Source organism: Oncorhynchus kisutch, linkage group LG24 (assembly GCF_002021735.2).
Source record: "Oncorhynchus kisutch isolate 150728-3 linkage group LG24, Okis_V2, whole genome shotgun sequence".
NCBI classification, from domain to species: domain Eukaryota; kingdom Metazoa; phylum Chordata; class Actinopteri; order Salmoniformes; family Salmonidae; genus Oncorhynchus; species Oncorhynchus kisutch.
Window position 1 is genome coordinate 4,022,823 of NC_034197.2, and position 26,771 is coordinate 4,049,593.

The window sequence follows — 26,771 nt, forward strand, 5'->3', positions numbered from 1 at the left end:
CTACTGTACCCTACTCTACTGTACCCTACTCTACTCTACTGTACTGTACCCTACTGTACTGTACCCTACTGTACTGTGCCCTACTCTACTGTACCCTACTGTACTGTGCCCTACTCTACTGTGCCCTACTGTACTGTACCCTACTGTACTGTGCCCTACTCTACTGTACCCTACTCTACTGTACCCTACTCTACTGTGCCATACTGTACTGTACCCTACTGTACTGTACCCTACTGTACTGTGCCCTACTCTACTGTACCCTACTCTACTGTGCCCTACTGTACTGTACCCTACTGTACTGTACCCTACTGTACTGTGCCCTACTGTATGGGCCCTACTCTACTGTACCCTACTCTACTGTGCCCTACTGTACTGTACCCTACTGTACTGTACCCTACTGTACTGTACCCTACTGTACTGTACCCTACTCTACTGTGCCCTACTGTACTGTACCCTACTGTACTGTACCCTACTGTACTCAAGCTTACTCTACTTGAGTTCCTTACAATTGAAGGGGCCCATGGACTCTTGATTTAGTGGTATTGGTCTACTGTACTCTACTGTGCTGGTAAAAGGTTCATCAAAATGATCACTACTATGTTTTGGTAGTGACACATTTAGTGGGGTGGTAAGGAATTCAGGTAAATATTTAAAATATGCAATACAAATATGCAAGTGTGTGAGTAGTATATATGTCTACCTGACATATGCTGGAAGATAAATGTGCTGAAAGTTTGGGAAGAATAGGATACAAGTGTATTTTTTTCTTACCTATAAACAAGATTATAAACTGGGTGGTTTGGCATCTGGATGCTGATTGGCTGAAAGCGACAGAATGTACCACGGGTATGACTCAATCTACCTGTTTACCTTTATATTTATGTTGGTAACCGGTTTCTAAAAGCAACAAGGCACCTTGGACGTTTGTGGTATATTGCCAATATACCACACTAAGGGTAAGAACAGCCGTTAGCCGTGTTATATTGGCCATATACCACAAATCCCTAGGTACCTTACTGCTATTAGAAACTGGTCACCAAAGCAATTACAACAGTAAAAAAAATGGTGGTCATACAGCCAAATCAGCAGACAGGGTTCAAACCACCCAGTTAATCATTGGCCAATATACCACACCTCCTCAAGCCTTATTGCTTAAATATAATGCTTCACATAACTGCCATTCAACATATGCATAAGATTGATGGATAGATGCCTAAATGGTCAATATTCAATGTGATGAATTGCGTGCATACACTGATGACCAGGATCGTTTAGACCTGAAAAACGAACAATATGGCAACGATGGAATGGGAATCACCAGCAGGGTAGTTGTGATTAGGATGATCGTTCATACAGTGAGACTCCATGTGTCCACATCCCATAAGCACCAAACACAGTTAAATACTCCCAAGTCGTTCTCGTGAAATCTATGTACCTATTTCAACCTGTTGATGAAATGTAATTCCATTAAAGGAGTAGTTTACTATTTTACAGCTTGATGTTAGATGGTTCCTCACCCTGAAAGTAGTCTATGTGCCAGGAAAAACTGTAATCCATGGTACAGCCATTACAAACTTAATCTAACTTTAGCCACCGCTAGCTACAAATCAATGGAAATTAAAGGGCATGTGAGCACATGTTTTTTTTTAAATAAACTCCATATTTGGTGTAATGTTACTTAAAGGTGATTTGACCAATAACAAACAACATGCTAACATGCCCCCATCACTTTCATTGATTTTTAGCTAGTGGTGGCTAAAGTTAGCTGAAGTTTGTAATGGCTGAAAACTCAACCATGGATTTCTCCTAGCCCATAGACTACTTTCACAGTATGGAACCATCTAACATCAAATTGTAAAATAGCGAACTAGCCATTTAAAGCTATCTGTGACTAACTACCCTGCCCTGAGTCATATTCATTAGTGCATAACCCCCCCACCCAGCAGTCTGTTTGGTGCTTAGTGAATACGGCCCTGACCTTAAACACGTCACGATGTTAACGGGGCAGTGTGAGTGAGTGAGTAAGTCAGTGAGTGAGTGAGTGAGTGAAGGGAGTGAATGGGGATTATGAAGACAGGCAAGGCACAGTGAGTGAGAAGAAAATAGTGGGTGAGCGAGCGTGCAGACATTCAAGGGTTCTCTTTACCTGGCTTTGGTCATCCCCTCAATTCTGCACTAGGAACAGAGAGAGCGTGCAAGAAGGAAAACATAGATTTAGCACAACTGGAGGAAAAGAGGAAATAAGAGGGAGGACAGTACAGAGGAGAGCGCTTAAGCAAGAGAGCATACAGTGCATTCGGAAAGTATTCAGACCCCTTGACTTTTTCCACATTTTGTGGACAGCATTATTCTAAAATTAATTAAATTGTTTTTTTCCCTCATCAATCTACACACAATATCCCATAATGACCAAGCAAAAACAGGTTTTTAGATTTTTTTAGCCAAAATTTTTTATAGCTGAAATATTGCATTTACAAAAATATTCAGATCCTTTACTCAGTACTTTGTTGAAGCACCTTTGGCAGTGATTACAGCCTCGAGTCTTCTTGGGTATGACGCTACAAGCTTGGCACAGCCGGATTTGGGGAGTTTCTCCGAATCTTCTTTGCAGATCTTCTCAAGCTCTGTGAGGTTGGATGGGAGTGTCGCTGCACAGCTATTTTCAGGTCTCTCCAGAAATGTCAGATCGAGTTCAAGTCCGGGCTCTAGCTGGGCCACTCAGGGATCTTAAGGGAAGTGTCCCGAAGCCACTCCTGCGTTGTCTTGGCTGTGTGCTTAGGATCGTTGTCCTGTTGGAAGGTGAACCTTAGCCCCAGTCTAAGGTCCTGAGCGCTCTGGAGGAGGTTTTCATCAAGGATCAATCTGTACTTTGCTCCTTTCATCTTTCCCTCGATCCTGACTAGTCTCTCCGTCCCTGCCGCTGAAAAACAACCCCACAGCATGATCCTACCACCACCATGCTTCACTGGATGGTGCCAGGTTAAGTGCTGGAGAGATGGCTTTCCTTCTGGAAGGTTCTCCCATCTCCACAGAGGAACTCTGGAGCTCTGTCAGAGTGACCATCGGGCTCTTGGTCACCTCTCTGACCAAGGCCCTTCTCCCCCGATTACTAAGTTTGGTTGGGCGGCCAGTATTTGTTTGTTCCAAACTTCTTCCATTTAGAATGATGGAGGCTACTGTGTTTTTGGGGACCTTCAATGCTGCAGAGATTTTTTGGTGCCCTTCCCCCGATCTGTGCATCGACACAATCCTGTCTTGGAGCTCTAGGGACAATTCCTTCGACCTCATGGCTTGGTTTTTGTTCTGACATGCACTGTCAACTGTGGGACCTTATATAGACAAGTATGTGCCTTTCCAAATCATGTCCAATCAATTGGATTTACCACAGTTAGACTCCAATCAAGTTGTAGAAACATCTCAAGGATGATCAATGGAAACAGGATGCACCTGAGCTCAATTTCAAATCTCATAGCAAAGGGTTTGAATATTTATGTAAATAAGGTACCTGTTATTTATTCATATAAAATTTGCAAAAAAATCTAAAAAAACTGTTTTTGCATTGTCATATGGTATGGTGTGTAGATTGATGAGGAAACACTTATTTAATCCATTTTAGAATAAGGCTGTAACGTAACAAAATGTGGAAAAAGTCAAGGGGTCTGAATACACAGTACAGTTCTACCAAATGCACAGATAAGTTGAATACTACTAATTTCTAAAGACAAACTATCAATTTCACAATATCACGTTTCTTAACTATTTAAAACCATGTCTACACTAGATAGTCCACATATATATTATACTGTGTACATAGAGCACACCATAACACAACAGAGCCATTGGTGGACCCCAGGAAGAGTGGCTGCTGATTTCACAACAGTTAATGGGGATCCTGATAAAATATAAATATATATTGCTCAAGCAGGGTTTAACGGTTGAGGAGAAAAACATGATATATTCTCTGAGGAGTAATAGGATGTTGAGTTAAATGTATGGCCAACATCCTTCATTGCAACATAAATCTGAGACCCAAAGGGATAAACATAAACCCTACCCCGCCTCTCTTTTCCCCCAAAAGGAACAACTCGTGATTTCCTCTGATGTAATGCAGTGAGTGGGAGATGCTAAGCAGGGGAGAGAGGACAGCTGGTGTTTATCATGTTGTGAACCGGGGGTCAAGGGGTGAAGGGCTCCTCAAGGCCAAATCATATAATGGTTTGGCTCTTTCATTGCTGGGGGAAGTTTTCTGTTCAGTGTTACCAAGGAGGTTTGAGTTCAAGAGTGACATGTGGTCTTTCTGCAGTCCAACTAGGTGGTCTACATTCCATAGAATGATGGTGAATTGAGCTCTGTTTTTTGCATTTCTATTTCACACCAGTTACAGGTAGTGTTGCGAAGCTACCGGTCATTTCCTATAGTTGATCATTTGCCATATATTTTTTGTTAGTTATTCGGGACTTTGGTCATTTATACTTAAATAGCAAACAAAAAAAATATTCAGATCTAGTATTATTATTTTTTTAAATATTATATATTTGCATATATTTTTAGACATATTGTCTGTGAGTTTCTAGTAGATAGGCCATAGTTTAAGAGAAAATAGTCTAATTAATGAAAAGCCATCCAATCAACAATGGCATTATTTTCAATGAACTCTTCCAACGATTTACTTTTTTCACAACTGCCACCAGTTTGACGCCAAAACATTGACAACAAATACATATTTACATAATAAATAAAAATGTGTTGATGGTTGATATTTAGGACAATGTTTTACAGCTTTGTCATATTTTAAATTATTATTAAATTATTTAATACACTAAACAAAAATATAAATGCAACAATTTCAAAGATTTTACGGAGTTACAGTCCATATAAGGAAATCAGTCAAATTAAATAAATTCATTAGGACCTAATTTATGGTTTTCACATGACTGGGAATACATCTGTTGGTCACAGTTAACTTAAAAAAGGTAGGGGCGTGGATCAGAAAACCCGGTCAGTATCCATTTGCCTCATGCAACGCAACATATATCCTTTGCATACAGTTGATCAGGCTGTTGATTGTGGTCTGTGAAATGTTGTCCCAGTCTTCTTCAATGGCTGTGTGAAGGTGCTGGATATTGGCGGGAACACACTGTTGTACAGGTTGAACCAGAGCATCCCAAACATGCTCAACGGGTGACATGTCTGGTGAGTATGGAGGCCATGGAAGAACTGGGACATGGTGATGGTGGCGGATGAATGGCACAACAAATGGGCATCCGGATCTCGTCAGGGTCTCTCTGTGCATTCAAATTGCAATATATAAAATGCAATTGTGTTCATTGTCCGTAGCTTATGCTTGTCCATACAATAACCCCACCGCCACCATAGGGCACTCTGTTCGCAATGTTGACATCAGCAAACCGATCACCCACACGACGCCATACACACTGTCTGCAATCTGCCCAGGACAGTCAGGTCAAGATGACGAGCACGCAGATGAACATCCCTGAGACGGTTTCTGACAGTTTGTGCAGAAATTATTCAGTTATGCCAACCCACAGTTTCATCAGCTGTCCAGTGGCTGGTCTCAGACAATCCCGCAGGTGAAAAAGCCGGATGTGAAGGTGCTGGGCTGGCAGGGTTACACGTGGTCTGGTGGACATTCCTGCAGTCAGCATGCTAATTGCACACTCCCTCAACTTGAGAAAGCTGTGTTGTATGACAAAACTAGACATTTTACAGCCTAATGTCTTCATGCTGTTTAATTAGCTTCTTGATATGCCACACCTGTCAGGTGGATGGATTATCTTGGCAAAGGATAAATGCTCACTAACAGGGATGTAAACACATTTTTGCACAACATTTGAGAAAAATAAGCTTTTTGTGCGTATATAACATTTCTGGGATCTTTTATTTCAGCTCATGAAACATGGGACCAACACTTTACATGTTGCGTTTATATTTTCTTTCAGTATATATTCTGAGATAATTACAGACACCTGTGAAGTACCTTAAAAGGGCCACTAGATGTCTTGTGATATAATACATCAAATCCTTCAAAGTGACCAGATTTCTGGTAGATTACTCTTAAACTTCGAAAGTCTCCAGCAATATACCCTCCCTTTACAACCCTAGTTACATGTCCTTCACTTACCAGCTGCTCTTTCATCTGTTGGACACACAGCATGTTTTTGTCAGACAAAGAAATCATTAAAATAACACTTTACTAGTTTTCTACACATTAGTACAATTATGCACTGCCTTCGACTATCAATTTAGTCACAATGGATATTTAGTGGGGATTTTGGTGCTAATGAACTAAAGGAGATTTTGATTGGTCAGGGGACCGGAGGTCTAGACTAAAGGGAGATTTTGATTAGTGAGAGAACATCTAAAGGGAACGTTTTGATTGGTGAAAGAACTGGAGGTCTAGACAAAAGGGAGATTTTGATTGGCGAAGGGACCTGGGTTCTAGACTATAGAACACCCAGGGAACTACAAGCCCCATGATATTGGCTCTCTAAAGGATGGGTCCTCTGGGGGGGACTGCTCACTGCACAGGGCTCACAACTAGGGGATCATCACTGCACAATGGTCATCACTGCACAATGGGCTCACTATGGCCACTATGGCAGCTGTAAGGGACTGCTATAGGTGCCTCTATGGGACCTCTATGGGTACTACAGTGGGCACTGCAATGGCTGCTCCACCTTACCGGCGAAGAACATGGGCGATTTACTGCGCAGCTCGTCCATCTTCTGAGCGAAGAGGAGGTTCATCTCACGCTGCAAGGTGCCCACGGCGCGCCTGCGGCTGTCAAGGACCTCTCTTGGGGGCAGCATAGGGGCCAGCTCAAGGCTGCACAGGCTCTCGCAGCTGCTGCAACGGTCGCTGAGCGACAAGCTGTCGCAGTCGGCGCTGGTGATGGTAGCGCGAGGGGCCTTAGTCGGGCCACAAGCGCTGCCGTAGTTGGGTGGCGGGACGCACTGCCAGCGCAGGCTGTTCCGGCAGTCAGGGGTGAGCATGGGCACCGGGGTGGGGGCAAGGGTGAGGAAGCACCTGCGGGGCACGCTGCAGGAGCGGGCGTTCCTCTCAGAGGGGTCAGGACGAGGCTCAGTGTGTTGGGTGCCCAGAGTTTGTCTGGCTTTGGCCCGGAACCTGGGGAAGGGGATAGGCCGGAAGAAAGCCTGGGGCTGAAGTAGGGGCAGTGCCTCAACTTTGGGCTTGGTCTGGGCTTGGGGCTCAACAGGGTGGGCTGTGGCCAGGATCTGTGGTTTGGGCATTGGCTCAGGTTGAATTTGTCTGGAGAGAGTGGGGCAACAGGCGGCTTTCTCAGGCCTCTCTCCCCATTTCTCCTCATCCTTAAACTTCCTCTCCATCTCAGGGCTTTCTTTTGAGCTAATTACACAGTTGATGCAGTTGGAGGACACCCCCATCCTGCCACTGCTGTTGAGGGCCATGCGGGCAAACACTCCCTGTTTCTCATTCAGGGGGTCGTGGCAGCGCAGCCGATTGACCCGCTTGAGGGGCTCACTCATGGGGTATCGGAGGAAGCGAGGCGAGCCCTTACCTTTGCCCTCATCGGGGTTGAAAGCCCCGTTGGTGCTGTGGTGCCCGTTGGTGCCTTGGCGTGGCGTGGCGGGAGCAGCTGCGTCCGTGGTGTCTCCGTTGCGCTGGTGGAGCTGCGGGGGCTGGGGTGAGGCGCTGAGATCCCTGTCCTCTGACTCCCGGTCCTCGCTGGCCCCTTCCGAGCTGTAGTCTTTGGTGTCGATGGCGATCTCGGGGAAACCCTTCTTGACCTTGGGCTCGCCCTTGGTGGGCTCGCTGGCCGTGCGGCGCAGCAGGTGGGCTCCGAATGGGTGCTTACGGCTGAGCTGTGCAGCAACATGGCTGTCGAGAGAAGCCTGCTTTGGGTTTCTGTGAAACAGCCCTTTTATGCCGCTGGCCACCTTGCCCTGAGAACAAGAGACGAGACAAAAGAAAAAACAAACATCATGAACAGGTTCACAGTTAGCATTCACCAGAACATACAGTACTGAACTTCTGGATCTTTAGACCTAGTCTAATGCAAGTCATTACTTTGGTGTCATTGCATTTGCGTTACTAGATATCGAATGAGGGTAGATGAATAGTTAGACATGCTCCAACATACAATATTGACAGTAACACTGGCTATGTCCTGAAATGGTACCCTATTCCCTATATAGTGCACAATCTTGTTGGAGCCTCATGGGCTCTGGCCAAAACTAAATCACATTATAGGGAATAGGAAGCCATTTCAGATGCAGCCACTGGATTCGTGACCACGCGACAATTAGTTCCCGTCTGTAGAACAAGTTCCACTATGATAACCATATACTGTCGGACAGCGTTGGTTTGCCTTGTCCGAATGTATTGATGACCACACATCATCTATCATTATTTATTTGATAGAATGTCACACTACCACATCATAATGATGTTTTTTTTTCAATTGAAACCCATGCCAACACCTTGTGTTACAGGCATCTGTATTCATATTGAAAAGCAAATGTCTGCTACTATACATGTCTGCTGCCAAAACCACAAGAGTCAGTTTATCCATGCGTATATTTTGCATGTATATTGTTAAACATGCATACCGTGCATACTGGACTTGGACAGTGACACAGGTTTTGTTGTTTTGGCTTTGTACTCCAGCACTTTGAAATTATACAATGACTATGGGGTTAAAGTGCAGACTAGCTTTATTTTGAGGGTATTTTCATCCATATCGGGTGAACCGTTGAGTTATTTCAGCACATTTTGTACGTAGTCCCCCCATATTCTTAGCACACAATGACTACATCAAGCTGGTGACTCTTTATTGATGCATTTGCAGTTTGTTTTGGTTGTGTTTCAGATTACTTTGTACCCAATACAAATGAGTGGTAAATAATGTATTTTGTCATTTTGGAGTCACTTTAATTGTAAATAAGAATGTTTCTAAAGACTTCTACATTAAATGTGAATGCTACCATGATTACGGATAATCATGAATGAATGAATTGTGAGAAAGTTAAATGCATAAATATTATACCATTGGATAATTTCAAATCCAAAGTGCTGGAGTACAGAGCCAAAACAAAAACAACAACATTCCCTGTATATACTGTATTTTCACGAGGGTTATAATTCTGGTAAGCTCCCTGAACAAAACAAAACATATGTTGAGCATCACAAACGATATTAGTAAGCTAGAGAAAGCAGATAGGCCTAATGCTCAACCCAGACAACAGGTGACAGCAAGGAATCAGCTTTCATCTCCAAAGTCCATTAATTTATTATACAAAGACCTATCATTTTGACCCCGCATCGTCAACAACTACATAAACTATGGTAACCACTGTAATGTGACTTTATGCTCACTTCACAAACACACACAGTAGTGTGCGGACGGACACATGCTGTGTCCACATGTACAGTGTGGGGGTGAGAGGTTATGATGAAAGTGACAATGGGAGACAGTGTGATTGATCCATGAACACCCTGACAGGGGGACATGATGGTGATGACACAATTTGACGGCCACTCATCTGCTGTTACACTCCTTGCACTGTGTGTGGATGTGTGTTCGTTGAAAAATACTCGCCTTTCAGCACATGATGTGCAACAACCCAATGTCGTTTCATAAACCATCAAGTAGATCCAAGTGGAATTACATCCAGACTGACTGAGTGCCCAGGCATTACAGTACACATGATGCAGATCGACTAAAGTAAAAATCACAATACCATGAACACCAAGGGCCTGATAGAGTTTGTCTACATGTTATGGACAGAAAGGTGATGGCAGACTGAACACACACCGATGGCAGACATTATCCAGAACACATTTGAAATCAGAGACAGGTTCCTCTCAAGGGTTCTTATCTAGGGAATGTTTCCTTTCCACTTTCCTCCAACCGTTTTTACATTTGTTTAGCAACATCCAGAATCTCTAGACTAGCATTAAGGTAGCAATTCTAGTGGAAATAGATTGCACCTGTTAGCAGTGCATTCAAACGCATGGGGAAAGTGCTCTGCTTTACACACTGGTGATTGGGTACCCTTTCCTTTCGCCATACATGGGAACTCTTTTCCCACCTCTAGGTAATGTGATGACAAGGTCAGGACTAAAACAAGCCGACACAGGGGACAGTGTCCTCAAAAAGCAGGAACTGTATACCCCTGCAGTGCATCAAACTGAGAATGTCCTGAGTAAGGGGAAAATAATGTCCAGAAAAATACATTGTCACTCTCCACTTAGCAGGCCACTAGTCCCCTGTTTTTGTGGCTCGCTCCCCCATTTCTGTCTCTGTCTCTCCCTCCCTCCCCCCAGCGCAGGTTAGTGACATTGGATCTACTTTGGGTTGATGGAGGATGCTGGCATGTTCACAACTCATGGTCAGCATGAGTTGGCCTCTACGGGTGGACGCAATTGGCTTGCGGGGGCAGAATCACTGGGGTGGCAGGGGAGGGGCATGTGGTGCATGCAGTGTGCTGATTGGATCCCACTACACCTGGGTTCTGAGTGGCGCCTTCAGGGCTCCTAACAATTTCCTGCCTCTAAAAGCGGCGTTTGGACAAAGAGGGGTCCACTGAAATCACAAAGAGACAGAGGAGAGAGAGTTCAGAGAGGAGGAGACAAAGGGAGGGAGCGAGAGGGAGGGGGGGGGGAAGAGTACAGCAGATGCACATACAGTCACAGTTGACAGGGAAGATCTAGAAACAGGAAGAGATGAACAACAGTGTGGTAATTTCAAGTATGACGGAAGACAAAATGCAGTATAGAAATAAACAAAGAATGACAGTAGGAGATAGCCAAACTATGGAAAATACTCTTCTCCTGTTGATAGTAAATTGTTTCATTTGATCCAACATGTGTTGACTGACTCCTGATAACTAACTCTGGGTAACTGCAAACTGAAGTACCATATGCTTACAATTTCCAATACCTATTTAATGAATCCCATCCTTTTTAACGGCTTCTGATAATGTTCTGGTTTTAGTACAAGGCCGTTCCAAGCCGTTCAATTGATCAAAAATCAACTCAGAGTGTCTTGACTGAGTAATGAAAAAATATATAATATAAGAAACACAATTGCATATGTCTGCATGGATACAGGAAGAGTATAATCTGTCTTTAAAACAATGAAATAAACACCACTGAGACAATTCTACTATACGTGTCCCCATTTCAACATCCCAATTGTCAGAAGGGTGGCATCTGCAGCAGCTGCCACTCAACTGCAACGCACAGATCACACTGGTAGGCTGTCTGGGCCTCGGTTGGCTGCTGCTAATGACACTTTAATGCCTTAATTCCTTAATTAGCCATCTCTCAGATGAATTCTTATTGATCGAGATGCAACCGGGGCAATTAGCGAGAGTTCCTAATTGAATACATTTTTTTATTATTATATTTATTTCCAGCTTTGGCACTCAATCGTTCATCTGTATAATAATGGAGATTTTGAATTCCAACATATATTTTCCTTTCAATAATCACCATCAATTGATGACTAGGAGGGGAAAGTAAATTCAATTCTATCTAGAATATTGTGTTAAGAAGTATTTTGGAGCTAAATAGTGTTTTGACAGGAATCATACTTAAAAGCCCAAAGTTAAATTATTAAGAGAAGGACAGTTAAATGTTTTCCAATACTAAGGACAAACCCTCATTTCGAAAACAAAAGGCCTAGTACCTCCCTTAGTACCTACCTTACCAGTGATGTCATGTACAGACACATGAACAAAGATGGAAGCCTCCTCCATACCTTCCAAATACACGTGGCGAAAACCTAAAATAAAACAAAGACGTTATGACAATGAGCCCGGCGACAAGGAAACAGCGCAATGTTCCGTCTCTCAGTTAGAACATACACACACACACGCTGCTGTCCCATGTCACACTGAGTATTTAAATACAGTAACAGTTTACTTGACACCCAGTGTCATTACACGGTATGACGCGGCCATAAACATATCATAATATGGTCATAACCTGCCATAATATGGTCATAACACTGTCAGGACCCATATCTATTCCTGTTGTGACATATATTGTGTTATTTTATGACTGTTTATGACAAATAAACAAAAGTGTCAAAACATTCATTCATATTAAGGCCGGGGCCTCCCGAGTGGCGCAGTGGTCTAAGGCACTGCATCGGAGTGCTAGCTGTGCCACTAGAGATTCTGGGTTCGAGTCCAGGCTCTATCGAGGGCGGCCGTGACCGGGAGGCCCATGGGGCGGCGCACAATCGGCCGGTAGGGATGTCCTTGTCCCATCGCGCACTAGTGACTCCTGTGGCGGGCTGGGCACAGTGCACGCCGACACGGTCGCCAGGCGTACGGTGTTTCCTCCGACACATTGGTGCGGCTGGCGTCCGGGTTAAGTGGGCATTGTGTCAAGAAGCAGTGCAGCTTGGCTGGGTCGTATTTCGGAGGACGCAGGGCTCTCGACCTTCGCCACTCCCGAGTCCGTACGGGAGTTGCAGCGATGAGACAGACTGTAACTGGATACCACAAAATTGGGGAGAAAAAGGGATTAAAAAGAAACATTGTGACCACCATAAACATATAAGCCCGATAGGCCTATCAAGTACAGGCACATATACAAAAGTATGTGGACACACAAGCTCACAGAACGGGACCAAATCGTCTGTCCTCGGTTGCAGCACTCACTATCGCGTTCCAAACTGCCTCTGGAAGCAACATCAGCACAAGAACTGTTCGTCGGGAGCTTCATGAAATGGGTTTCCATGGCCGATCAGCCTCACACAAGCTAAGATCACCATGCGTGATGCCAAGCGTCGGCTGGAGTGGTGTAAAGCTCACCGCCATTGGACTCGCGTTCTCTGGAGTGATGAATCACACTTCACCATCTTCACCGACTGCGAGCCAGGCCTAATCACCCAACATCAGTGCCCGACCTCGCTAATGCTCGTGGCTGAATGGAAGCAAGTCCCCGCAGCAATGTTCCAACATCTATTGGAAAGCCTTCCCAGAAGAGTAGAGGCTGTTATAGCAGCAAAGAGTGGTCCAACTCCATATTAATGCCCTTGATTTTGGAATGAGATGTTCGACGAGCAGGTGTCCACATACTTTTGGTCATGTAGTGTATCAGTCATCAGTCAAAAAGAGGGTGTCTTGTCCTGCTCCTGAAATTTGCTCCTGCATTCATCCCGGTCATCAGCAACAGAGCATTGGGGTAGGTACATGTCTGACATCAATGTGTTTGTATTTACAATGATAAATTAATATGGTCAATAAAAATTGAATGTTTTGCCTTTTGTGTGTTTTCACAATCTTATGGAGGTGTCATAACCAACCATAAAATAACGCTCAACGTCTAAATATATGTGTCATAACCATATTAGGTTATGACATTACGACATGGTTATGACCGCGTCAAAACGTGTTATGATGCTGGGTGTCAAGTAAAGTGTTACCTTAAACACTGTATTCCACTCTTCACAATGGCCCGAGTAGCTCCCCTCCTCAAGAAACCAACACTCAGCTCAGTCTGATGGCAAAAACTATAGACCTGTATCACTAATTCATTTTCTTTTCAAAACACTTCAACTCTCTCGTTATCTCGCTCAGAACGATCTTCTTGACCTTAATCAGTCAGGATTCGAGACGGGTCACTCAACCCAGACTGCTCTCCTCTGTGTCACGGAGGATCTTCTGGACACCTAATCACTCAGGATTCAAGACGGGTCACTCAACCCAGACTGCTCTTCTCTGTGTCACGGAGGAACTTCTGGACCCCTAATCGGTCAGGATTCAAGACGGGTCACTCAACCCAGACTGCTCTCCTCTGTGTCAAATCTGAATCTTTCTCTTTTGTTCTCATCCTCCTAGATCTATCCGCTGCCTTCAATGCTGTGAACCATCAGATCCTCCTCTCCACCCTCTCAGGGCTGGGCGTCTCAGGCTCTGCACACTCTTGGACTCATCCTACCTGGCAGACCGCTCCGACCAGGTGACATGGAGAGGATCTGTGTCGACACCACGTACTCTCACTACTGGTGTCTCCCAGGGCTCGGTTCTTGGCCCCATCCTCTTATCTCTATAGACCAAGTCACTCAGCTCTGTCATATCCTCACATGTTCTCTCTTATCACTGGTATGGGGATGGACCTCTATTCTCTATAGACCAAGTCACTGGTCATATCCTCACATGGTCTCCCCTATCACTGCTATGAGGATGGACCTCTCCTCTACTCTCTATAGACCAAGTTACTCAGCTCTGTCATATCCTCACATGGTCTCTCCTATCACTGCTATGAGGATGGACCTCTCCTCTACTCTCTATAGACCAAGTCACTGGTCATATCCTCACATGGTCTCTCCTATCACTGCTATGAGGATGGACCTCTCCTCTACTCTCTATAGACCAAGTCACTCAGCTCTGTCATATCCTCACATGGTCTCTCCTATCACTGCTATGAGGATGGACTTCTCCTCTCTATAGACCAAGTCACTCAGCTCTGTCATATCCTCACATCGTCTCTCCTATCACTGCTATGAGGATGGACCTCTCCTCTCTATAGACCAAGTCACTCAGCTCTGTCATATCCTCACATGGTCTCTCCTATCACTGCTATGAGGATGGACTTCTCCTCTCTATAGACCAAGTCACTCAGCTCTGTCATATCCTCACATGGTCTCTCCTATCACTGCTATGAGGATGGACCTCTCCTCTACTCTCTATAGACCAAGTCACTCAGCTCTGTCATATCCTCACATGGTCTCTCCTATCACTGCTATGAGGATGACATTGAACTACTTTCTCCTTCCCCCCTTTTGACACCAAGGTGGCGACACGCATCTATGCGTGCCTGGCAGATATCTCAGCTTGGATGTCAGCCCACCACATGCTCGACAAGACGGAGATGCTCTTCCTCCCGAGGAAGGCCTGCCTGCTCAAAAACCTCTTCATCACAGTTGACAACTCCATAGTGTAGCCCTACCAGAGTGCAAAGAACCTTGATGTGACCCTGGACAACACCCTGTCGTTCTCTGCAAACATCCAAGCAGGGAGTCGCTCCTGCAGGTTCATGCTCTGCAACAGGAAGCGGTGCAGGTCCTATTCCAGGCACTTATCCCCTGTCTAGACTAATGTAACTCTCTGTTGGCTGGTCTCCCCACCTGTGCCATCAAACCCCTGCAACTTATCCAGAACGCCGCAGCCCACCTGGTTTTCAACCTGCCCAAGTACCCTTCATGTCACCCTGCTCCTCCTCACACTCCACTGGCTTCCAGTCGAAGCTCACATCAAGACCATGGTGCTTATCTAAGGAGCAGCAAGAGGAACTTCCCCTCCCTAACTTCAGGCTATGCTGAATGCGGGAGACACATTTCTGTTTAATGCATTCAATTGTACGACTGACTAGGTATCCCCCTTTCTTTATACTTAGGTATACAGTATATATGGCCGATATACCATCACTAATGGCTGTTCTTATGCACGAGTGCCTGGATACAGCCATTGGCCATGGTATATTGGCCATATACCACAAACCCCCGAGGTACCTTGCTGCTATTATAAACTATTTTGGGTTAGAACAGTAACAAGTAGTGTTTGGTCATACCCGTGGTATACGCTCTGACATACCACAGCTGTCAGGGCTCAATCCACCCAGTTTATAATAACAAACACATAACATACATAGCCTATACTAACACAATAGGCCAGGAAAGTCAGTTAAAGAACAAATTCTTATTTACAATTACGGCCTACACCGGCCAAACCCGGACGACGCTGGGCGCCGCCCTATGGGACTCCCAACCAGGGTGTGCAGAAGGAGGAGGATGTGGGTAGGTACCTGGTATCATGCTGTTAGCACTGAGATGCACTGCGCCACTCGGGAGCCCTGAGCAGCGGTTGGGGGTTTGGTGGAGTGCAGAAAGAGGAGGATGTGGGTAGGTACCTGGTATCATGCTGTTGAAGGCAATGGTGCGCTGGCCAATGAAGTCCTGGCCAATAGGGTCGTGGTCCCACACCAGGAAACGGACCAGCACCAGCTCGGGCATGTGCAGCGTGAACACCAGTGTCTCCTCCCACATGGGGTTAAAGCCTGTAGAGGAGAGGAGAGAGAGGGAGGGAGGGAGGACAGGAGAGAGGGGAAGGGAGAGGGGGGAGGAGAGGGATGAAGCAAGAGAAGGTGTGGGGAAGAAGTAAAGTGTGAGAGAAAATATAGAAATAGACAGAGAGAGCGAGAAAGAGGTAGAGAAAGAGGGAGAGCGGTGAAGACACAGATTGAGATGAGCAGAGAGTGGGAGACATATGGACAGTGAAAAAGAGCAGGAGAGAGGGAGTGAGAGAGACGAGTTAGAGCGCTGGCTCAGCAGTCATGAATAATTCAGGGTTGTGTGTGTGCGTAAATATGTCTGTGTGTGTGTGTGTGTGTGTGTGTGTGTGTGTGTGTGTATGTGTGTGTGTGTGTGGAGACCCAGTGGTGCTGTAAAGTGCACTGCTTCGGTGCCAACCTCATCAATTATCCATGACATACACACACGCCGAGACAAGCGCAACCAAAAAAACAAAACACCTGACTTAACCAAACGTAAAGGACAAGTAGCGGGTGCAATGCACATTCAGCCAACTTTTTATCCAAGCGTACTCACCATTGTCATCCACCACCCTGGTTTGTTCCTTACAGCAGTCCACTGGCAGACCAATGATCTCCACCTCCACAAAGGGGTCGATAATCTGACCCACAGACAGACAGACATACAGAAGTTAAGAGGCTTCACCAAAACAGCCAATAGCAGTATTAGTAATAGGGACATTCTGTGTAATTTTGGTCCAAATGTATGATCTTCCTCAAATTAAATCGATAAAAAGGTCCTTTGGAGGATGGATTTTTGGCATATATTTGAAAACTGTATCTAAAATAATTAGTGAAAAATAAATCATCACCTCTCCTCTGTCCCCCAGCATGGAGTCTTTGGGCTTGGGCAGCTGTTGCCCACTGATGATCTTCAGCACCAGTTGTTTCTTCATCTGCCCTGGCAACGGGTCCTCCATCATAGGGTTAAAGACACCTACAGGAGGGACGGAGGTACAAAAATCCTCTTACTCTTTCCTCTGTTACTCACGAGGCACCAAATGAAAGAAAACAGACTGAAACAGGGAGAGACAACAAAAGTTGTCCAGTAAGAAATGCTTATTTTCGTTTCTGTTGCAAAACTTTTTGCTACGGTGTGCACTTGTGAATACGGCCCTGTAGTTGTTTTGCTATGAAATCAATGGGAGGGTGCTGCTGCCCACCTTCACACATGCAGGCCGGCTTTAGGATGTAACCACAGTTGCCGTTGCTGTTGAACTTGGCTCGGTTCAGCTGGAGCACTCTCCCCTCCGACTGGTAGTTCAACGCCACTGAAAATCACACAAACCAAAACATTTTTGATTAAACTTAGAATCTGGGGGCAAACGGAACCATATTCTGTCCGCATGAGCAGCCTTTGGAGAATTCAACTAAAACAAATCAAACTTCATTTGTTACATGCACCGAATACAACAAGTGACTTTACCGTGAAATGCTTACTTACAAGCCCTTAATCCACAGTGCAGGTCAAGGAGAAGAAAATATTTACCAAGTAGACTTAAATAAAAAGTAATAATAAAAAGTAACACAATAAGAACAACGAGGCTATATACAGGGGACACCGGTGCCGAGGCAGTGTGCAGGGGAACAGGCTAGTTGAGGTAATCTGTACATGTAGGTGGGGCGAAGTCCAACTCTACATTATCAAAGAAGGTTTTTATATGGAAATGGACCTCCCCCATACCCAGATGGCATCCAGAATTCCAGAAGGGCTGTGGGTTGAAGTTGGAAGAGTCCACACGGTAGGAGGAGGGGTAGATGCGTGATAGCTGCCGCTGGTTGAAGTGGATGAAGGCGGCAGCTTTCTGCTGCATGATCTGGTGGGCCTTGGTCTCGCTCAGAGAAGACACCTGCCAACTGGAGCTGGCGGCTGGAAGACACACACACACACGTGCATACAAACAGACAACTAAATCCTTTATGTTGGCTTGGTGATAAAACAAACACACACAAAGAAAGACTCCTTTGTCTGAAATGGACTGTGAACACTTTAAAAACAGACACATTCCATTCTTCTCTGGGGTCCGTATCCGTATAGAAAAGCAGTTTCCGTGTGTGTAATCCCTGCTCACCTTGTGTCTCTATGTCGGAGACGCCCACTGACTTGGTGTATTTGACCAGGTCTGACAGAGCCCTGGACAGCTTCATGGTCTTCTTCTTCCTGCAGGAAAACATCCAGTGAGTCAGTGGGACAGTGCTATGTTACGTCTAGGCTTACGGTATGGTTGTACAGAGCGTTTCAATGGTAACCTGCCATGTAGTACATGCTGCCATGTACCTGCTGTGGTGCAGGTGTAACATGTCACAATGGTAACAGCCCATGTCTCTGCGGTAACAGCCCATTTCCCTGCGGTAACAGCCCATGTCTCTGCGGTAACAGCCCATGTCTCTGCGGTAACAGCCCATGTCTCTGCGGTAACAGCCCATGTCTCTGCGGTAACAGCCCATGTCTCTGCGGTAACAGCCCATGTCTCTGCGGTAACAGCCCATGTCTCTGCGGTAACAGCCCATGTCTCTGCGGTAACAGCCCATGTCTCTGCGGTAACAGCCCATGTCTCTGCGGTAACAGCCCATGTCTCTGCAGTAACAGCCCATGTCTCTGCGGTAACAGCCCATGTCTCTGTGGTAACAGCCCATGTCTCTGTGGTAACAGCCCATGGCCATGTCCGAAATCTGGCTTGCCTGCTACTTACTTAAAACCTCACTAGGGTACGTGGGACGCTAGCGTCCCACCTGGCCAGCATCCAGTGAAATTGCAGAGCGCCAAATTCAAAAACAGAAATACTCATTATAAAAATTCTTAAAACATACAAGTGTTCTACATAGGTTTAAATATTAACTTCTTGTTAATCCAACCACGGTGCCAGATTTCAAAAAGGCTTTACGGCGAAAGCATACCATGCGATTATCTGAGAACAGTGCCCAGCAGACAAATCATTACAAACAGTAACCAGCCAAGTAGAAGAGTTAGAGTCAAACATAGAGATAAAATGAATCACTTATCTTTGATGGTCTTCATATGGTTGCACTCAAAAGGCATTCATTTACTCAATAAATGTTTGTTTTGTTCGATAAAGTCTCTCTTTATATCCAAAAACCTCCTTTTGTTTGAGCGTTTTCTTCAGTAATCCACAGGCTCAAACGCAGTCACAACAGGCAGACGTAGTATCCGTACAGTTTGTAGAAATATGTCAAACGATGTTTATAATCATACCTAAGGTTGTTTTTAGCCTAAATAATCGATATTTCAACCGAACAATAACGTCGTCAATATAAAATAAGAAAGGCGCGCTCTCGGTCGCGCACATGAAAAAGCTCTGTGACACTGTAGGGTCCAGTCATTCAGACTGCTCTTACTCCCTCATTTTTCAGAATACAAGCCTGAAACAATTTCCAAAGACTGTTGACATCTAGTGGAATGCATAGGAAGTGCAATTTGAGTCCTAAGTCAATGGATACTGTAAAGGCATTCAATAGAAAACTACAAAAATAAATCCTACTTCCTGGATGGATTCTTCTCAGGTTTCTGCCTGCCAAATCAATTCTGTTATACTCACAGACATTATTTTAACCGTTTTGGAAACTTTCTATCCAAATCTACCAATTATATGCATATCCTAGCTTCTAGGCCTGAGTAGCAGGCAGTTTACTTTGGGCACGCTTTTCATCCAAAATTCCGAATGCTGCCACATACCCTAGTATAGTTTTAAACTGTTAAACTGCATACTGTGTCGTAATCAGACTGCATACTATATAGAACATACTGTTTAGTAAAAAATGTATACAGTAAGCAACAAATATCAACATAGTACTACTCATTCATACTTAGAAGGCATCATCGAATGCCCAATCGTGCTTATTCCCCACAACTTGTTCATTTTTGTAGAGCGCGTCCCCTATTCTGATTATCAGCTGTTATCGAACATATGTAGGTGTGAAAAAACTATTCTCTTCCTCAATTATGCAGTGAATTCTACTAGATGAAAAGTCCAAATCAGCATGACATCCAGGCATTTAAAGTCCACTTGATTTTCGAAATTTCATAAAATGGCCTACTATCTAGTTATGGGTATTAGGATATGGCCCATGTCTAAAAATTAAATCAAATCCAATCAAATGTTATTTGTCACTTGCGCCGAATACAACAGCTGTAGACCTTACAATGAAATTGTGCTTACTTACTACAAGCCTTTAACCAACAATGCTTTAATAAGTTAAGTAAAAAATAGAAAAATAAAAGTAACAAATAATTACACAGCAGCAGTAAAATAAACAATAGCAAGGCTATATACAGGGGGAGTTAATGTGCGGAGTCAATGTGCGGAGCACCGGTTAGTCGAGGTAATTGAGGTAATATGTACATGTCGGTAGAATTAAAGTGACTTTGCATAGATAATAAACAGAGAGTAGCAGCAGCATAAAAGAGGGGTCTGGGTAGCCATTTGATTAGCTGTTCAGGAGTCTTATGGCTTGGGGGTAGAAGCTGTCTAGAAGCTTCTTGGATCTAGACTTGGCGCCGGTACCTCTTGCTGTGCGGTAGCAGAGAGAACAGTCTATGACTAGGGTGGCTAGAGTCTTTGACAATTGTTAGGGCCTTCCTCTGACACCACCTGGTACAGAGGTTATGGATGGCAGGAAGCTTGGCCCCAGGGATGTACTGGGCCGTACTGGGCCGTGCCTTGCGGTCTGAAGCCGAGCAGTTGCCATACCAGGTGGTGATGCAACCAGTCAAGATGCTCTTGATGGTGCAGCTGTAGAACCATTTGAGGATCTGAGGACCCATGCTAAATCTTTTCAGTGTCCTGAGGGGGAATAGACTTTGTCGTGCCCTCTTCACGACTGTTTTGGTGTGTTTGGGCCATGATAGTTTGTTGGTGATGGGGACACCAAGGAACTTGAAGCTCTCAACCTGCTCCACTACAGCCCCGTCGACGGGAATGGGGGCGTGCTCAGTGCTTATTTTCCTATAGTCCACAATCATCTCCTTTGTCTTGATCACATTGAGGGAGAGGTTGTTGTCCTGGCACCACATGACCTGGTCTCTGACCTCCTCCCTATAAGCTGTCTCATCGTCGTTGGTGATCAGGCCTACCACTGTTGTGTCATCAGCAAACTTGATGATGGTGTTGGAGTCGTGCCTGGCTGTGCAGTCATGAGTGAACAGGGAGTACAGGAGGGGACTGAGCACGCACCCCTGAGCACGCACCCCTGAGAGTGCACATCTGAGTGTTGAGGATCAGCGTGGCGGGTGTGTTGTTACCTACCCTTACCACCTGGGGGGCGGCCCGTCAGGAAGTCCTTAGCTTAGTGATGAGCTTTGAGGGCACTATGGTGTTGAACACAAGCCCTGCCACACGGTGGCAGAAACATTATGTACAAAATAAGTTCCAAATAACGCAAAAAAACATACACACTAGCACAATTGGTTACGAGATCGTAAAACAGCAGCCATCTCGCCACTCTCTCCTAAGTCTCTATGGTAACAGTCCGTGCCTCTACGGTAACAGTACCTGCTGTGGTGCAAGGGGGCGCGGGAGGCCATGCTGGTGCTCTCCTGGTCCGTGTCAGTGTCCTCAAGGCTGTTGGTCTTCTTCAGCTTGGCCGCCTTTTTCTGGAGGGGAGAAGGTCACAATACAGTCACAACAGCACCGATGCACTAAAGGTTCTCGAGATGAGCTTAAGTGGTGCTTTAGTTTTCAAGATGATCGATCTCTGTCGAGGGAGGAGCTGGTTTTTACATATTGTGTATATTTATTTATTCTGAACACATTTCCGTTAGTTGGTAATGTCAATTCTTGATTTTTTAAAAACGTTTACGTTCGCTAGCTGGACAGGCTAATGCCGGCCCAATTCCCCGGAGTGCCTGGCTAGGGTAAAGGAGTATGTAGTGGCAAGGGTCAGGGATATAGAGCAGGTCTCCTACACAGAGGCACGTGAAATAGTTTAAGGAGCGAGGGGAGCTGAAGATATGGTGGTGGATGCTCAGCAGACTGGAGATTCAGAGTGTTGTTCAACAGTGGAGGGAAACTGATATACTGATGTGAAGAAGGTGGATTTTATGGTGTCCAAGAAACTGGACATAATAGTATTTACGGATGAAAGGTTTTTAGGTTTCTAGGACTTCACTGCCAAAACATTTCAAAGAATACTTTCCAAAGATGGTGTTCCCTCTCAGGCCCCTGAGCCTGTAGGGATGGGTGTTGGCAGTTGAATCTGAATAAAGGAGTACACTGAGTTTTATTCCGTTTAGATTTATTTTGTTAATTATTTTAAAACAGTAGGCGCTGGCATGCACCTATTGCATTTGTTTGTGGACTGCAATAATATCAAAGAAGAACACACTGCACAGTAGGTGGTGGCAATACACCAACAGGTGTAGTCTGCCATAAAACGTTAAAGAAGAAGAAGAAAAGGGCCAATGCCGTCGAGTACTAAACTGTAAACGCATCACAAATGGTGTAATATCCATGGTACTATCTCTGCTGATCACGTCTGCCAATCAAGTAATCCTTACCTAAAGTAGTAGACAGCTGGTGACATCTTGAGAAAGATCTCCGTCCGACAAACTGTTAAGGGATTTTTATCAATAATGACTAAATGATGTATACATTTCAATCAGGACTGACTAATCAGAATACTATTATGTTACTCTATAGATATATGAATTTTATTTTAATCCTAGTACTGAATATAATGTGTGTAAATATCATCAAGAATTAGAACAAAGACTGTCTGTTGAAAATTGTATCATGTTCAGTACTCTCGAGAATAAACGCTATTGCTGGATTTTGAGACTGGTCTCTGCACATTTTATGCAAATAAGTATCTTACAAAGACATAGAAATGTGCTGAGTGTATTAATTGAATTGGTTAATAAACATATAGGAATTTCAGTCCTCTAACAATTGGTCCTTCGAACGCCAGAACTAAATACCCGTCTCTGTCATCTGAAGGTAGTACGCTGAAAACCGTGCACGGCCGGGTCTAAATACCCGTCTCTGCCATCTGAAGGTAGTACGCCGAAAACCGTGCACGGGCGGGTCTAAATACCCGTCTCTGCCATCTGAAGGTAGTACGCCGAAAACCGTGCACGGCCGGGTCTAAATACCCGTCTCTGTCATCTGAAGGTAGTACGCCGAAAACCGTGCACGGCCGGGTCTAAATACCCGTCTCTGTCATCTGAAGGTAGTACGCCGAAAACCGTGCACGGGCGGGTCTAAATACCCGTCTCTGCCATCTGAAGGTAGTACGCCGAAAACCGTGCACGGCTGGGTCTAAATACCCGTCTCTTGCATCTGAAGGTAGTACGCCGAAAACCGTGCACGGCCGGGTCTAAATACCCGTCTCTGCCATCTGAAGGTAGTACGCCGAAAACCGTGCACGGGCGGGTCTAAATACCCGTCTCTGTCATCTGAAGGTAGTACGCCGAAAACCGTGCACGGCCGGGTCTAAATACCCGTCTCTGACATCTGAAGGTAGTACGCCGAAAACCGTGCACGGGCGGGTCTAAATACCCGTCTCTGCCATCTGAAGGTAGTACGCCGAAAACCGTGCATGGGCGGGTCTAAATACCCGTCTCTGCCATCTGAAGGTAGTACGCCGAAAACCGTGCACGGAAATTCTTGTTAACATAACTGCACTGTCCAATTTACAGTAGGTATTAAAATGAAAGAATACCATGCTATTGTTTGAGGAGAGTGCACAGTTATGAACTTAAAAATATTCATAAACCAATTAGGCACTTTTGGACAGTCTTGATACAACATTTTGGACAGAAATGCAATGATTCAGATTCAGCAATGATTCAGATTTAATACAAATCTGCAAAAATTAAAGCAGGAAGCACTCGGTCTAAAAAAAAAGTGGTCAGATGAAGCAGATGCTAAACTTAAGGACAGTTTTGCTAGCACAGACTGAAATATGTTCCGGGATTCTTCTGATGGCATTGAGGAGTACACCACATCAGTCACTAGCTTCATCAAAAAGTGCATCAATGATGTCATCCCCACAGTGACTGTACACACGTACCCCAACCAGAAGACATGGATTACAGGCAATATTCGCACTGAGCTAAAGGGTAGAGCTGCCGCTTTCAAAGAGCGGGACTCTAACCTGGAAGCTTATAAGAAATCCCGCTATGTCCTCCGACAAACCATCATACAGGCAAAGTGTCAATACAGGACTAAGATTGAATCGTACTACACTAGCTCTGACGCTTGCAAACTATTACAGACTACAAAGGGAAACACAGCCGAGAGCTGCCCAGTGACACGAGTCTACCAGAGTCTACCAGACTGTGTGATCACGCTCTCCACAGCCGATGTGAGCAACACCTTTAGACAGGTCAACATTCACAAGGCCGCAGGGTCAGACAGATTACCAGGACGTGTACTCCGAGCATGCGCTGACCAACTGGCAAGTGTCTTCACAGACATTTTCAACCTCTCTCTGTCTGAGTCTGTAATACCAACATGTTTCAAGTAGACCACCATAGTCCCTGTGCCCAAGAACACCAAGGTAACCTGCCTAAATGACTACCGACCCATAGCACTCACATCTGTAGCCATGAAATGCTTTGAAAGGTGGGGATGTGATGGCTTACATCACCATCATTATCCTGGAAACCCTAGACCCACTCCAATTTGCATATCGCCCCAACAGATCCACAGATGATGCAAACTCTATTGCACTACACACTGCCCTATCACGCCTGGATAAAAGGAACACCTATGTGAGAATACTATTCATTGACTACAGCTCAGCGTTCAACACCATAGTGCCCTCAAGGCTCATCAATTAGCTAAGGACCCTGGGACTAAACACCTCCCTGTGTAACTGGATCCTGGACATCCTGATGGGCCGCCCCCAGGTGGTAAGGGTAGGTAACAACACATCTGCTATGCTGATCCTCAACACGGGGGCCCCTCAGGGGTGCGTGCTCAGTCCCCTGCTGTACTCCCTGTTCACTCACGACTGCATGGCCAGGCACGACTCCAAAGCCATCATTAAGTTTGTCAATGACCCAAAAGTGGTAGGCCTGATCACCGACAACGATGAGACAGCCTATAGGGAGGAGGTCAGAGACCTGGACCATGTGGTGCAAGAACAACAACCTCTCCCTCAACGTGATCAAGACAAAGGAGATGATTGTGGACTACAGGAAAAGGAAGAACGAGCACGCCCCCATTCTCATCGACGGGGCTGTAGTGGAGCAGGTTGAGAGCTTCAAGTTCCTTGGCATCCACATCACCAACAAACAAACATGGTCCAAGCACACCAAGACAGTTGTGAAGAGGGCACAACAAAACCTATTCCCCCTCAGGAGACTTGATTTGGCATGGGTCCTCAGATCCTCAAAAGGTTTTACAGCTGCGCCATCAAGAGCATCCTGACGGGTTGCATCACCGCTTGGTATGGCAATTGCTCGGCCTCAGACCGCAAAGCACAACAGAGAGTAGTGCATACGGCCCAGTACATCACTGGGGCCAAGCTTACTGCCATCCAGGACCTAAATACCAGGTTGTGTCAGAGGAAGGCCCTAGGTCTAAGAGGCTTCTAAACAGATTCTACCCCCAAGCTATAAGACTCTTGAACATCTAATCAAATGGCTACCCAGACTATTTGCATTGCCCCACCCCCTCTTCTACACTGCTGCTACTCTCTGTTATTATCTATGCATAGTCACTTTAATAACTCTACCTACATGTATATATTACCTCAACACCGGTGCCCCCGCACATTGACTCTGTACCGGTACCCCTTGTATATAGCTCAGCTATTGTTATTTTACAGTTGCTCTTTAATCATTTGTTATTCTTATTGCTTACTATTTTAGGTATTTTCTAAAAACAGCATTGTTAGTTAAGGGCTTGTTAGTAAGCATTTCACTATAAGGTCTACCTACACCTGTTGTATTCGGCGCATGTGACAAATAACATGTCATTTGATTTGATCTGTCTGAAACGTTCACATACACTGCTGCCATCTAGTGGCCAAAACCTAAATTGCGCCTATATCCCTAAATCATACATTGACCATTCTCTTGTATTTCAAAGACTATAAAAAAATGTAAAACAATTATTACAAACTCATGTTTTTTTCTTTGTATTATCTTTTACCAGATTTAATGTGTTATATTCTCCTACATTAATTTCACATTTCCACAAACTTCAAAGTGTTTCCTTTCAAATGGTACCAATAATATGCATATCCTTGCTTCAGGACCTGAGCTACAGGCAGTTAGATTTGAGTATGTCATTTTAGGCGAAATATATATATTTTTTAAAGTGTCCGATCCTCAGGTGACAGATTATTTTACTATTGTAACATGCGGTGGGGAGAATTATATTGCCCCCGTCAGGAGCCAAGGATTTTGCCATAGATGGTAGAGCTCTCGTCTCTGGAATACACAGTTATGTGAGGACTGGAGTTGGGAAACACTGTGCTAAAGCACTGGTCTCCATCTACATCGGTCGGCTACATTGGTGACCAGGGCGGGATTCTTTCCATGGGCCTGGGCGGCAAACAAATGCTCCTGGAAATAATACTGAAGCATGTGTTGATGACAGTTCTATAGTCACCATCAGAGGCTCAGGCTTTTGGCATAGATGGTAAAGCTCTCATTCCTGGACTGCAGCGTTGTAAGATTGTGCCCTCCACAGTAC

The 26,771-nt window shown here is 45.0% G+C and overlaps 1 protein-coding gene across 7 annotated transcripts in view; it reads right to left on the reverse strand.

Moving 5' to 3' along the window:
- The window catches only part of plch2a (phospholipase C, eta 2a), a 194,846-nt gene that overhangs the window by 6,221 nt on the left and 161,854 nt on the right, over positions 1–26,771 (reverse strand). For 6 of the 7 annotated variants that reach the window (XM_031803782.1, XM_031803783.1, XM_031803784.1 and 3 more), the window contains 9 exons: positions 21,618–21,718; positions 18,180–18,268; positions 17,792–17,977; positions 17,271–17,378; positions 16,920–17,044; positions 16,625–16,709; positions 15,928–16,074; positions 11,709–11,788; positions 7,559–7,943 (listed from right to left, as the gene is read on the reverse strand). In XM_031803782.1, coding sequence (XP_031659642.1) covers positions 7,559–7,943; positions 11,709–11,788; positions 15,928–16,074; positions 16,625–16,709; positions 16,920–17,044; positions 17,271–17,378; positions 17,792–17,977; positions 18,180–18,268; positions 21,618–21,718 — 1,306 coding nt within the window. Of the gene's footprint in view, positions 1–2,146; positions 2,176–7,558; positions 7,944–11,708; positions 11,789–15,927; positions 16,075–16,624; positions 16,710–16,919; positions 17,045–17,270; positions 17,379–17,791; positions 17,978–18,179; positions 18,269–21,617; positions 21,719–26,771 lie in introns of all 7 variants that reach the window. The other variant, XM_031803787.1, reaches the window with a different exon arrangement.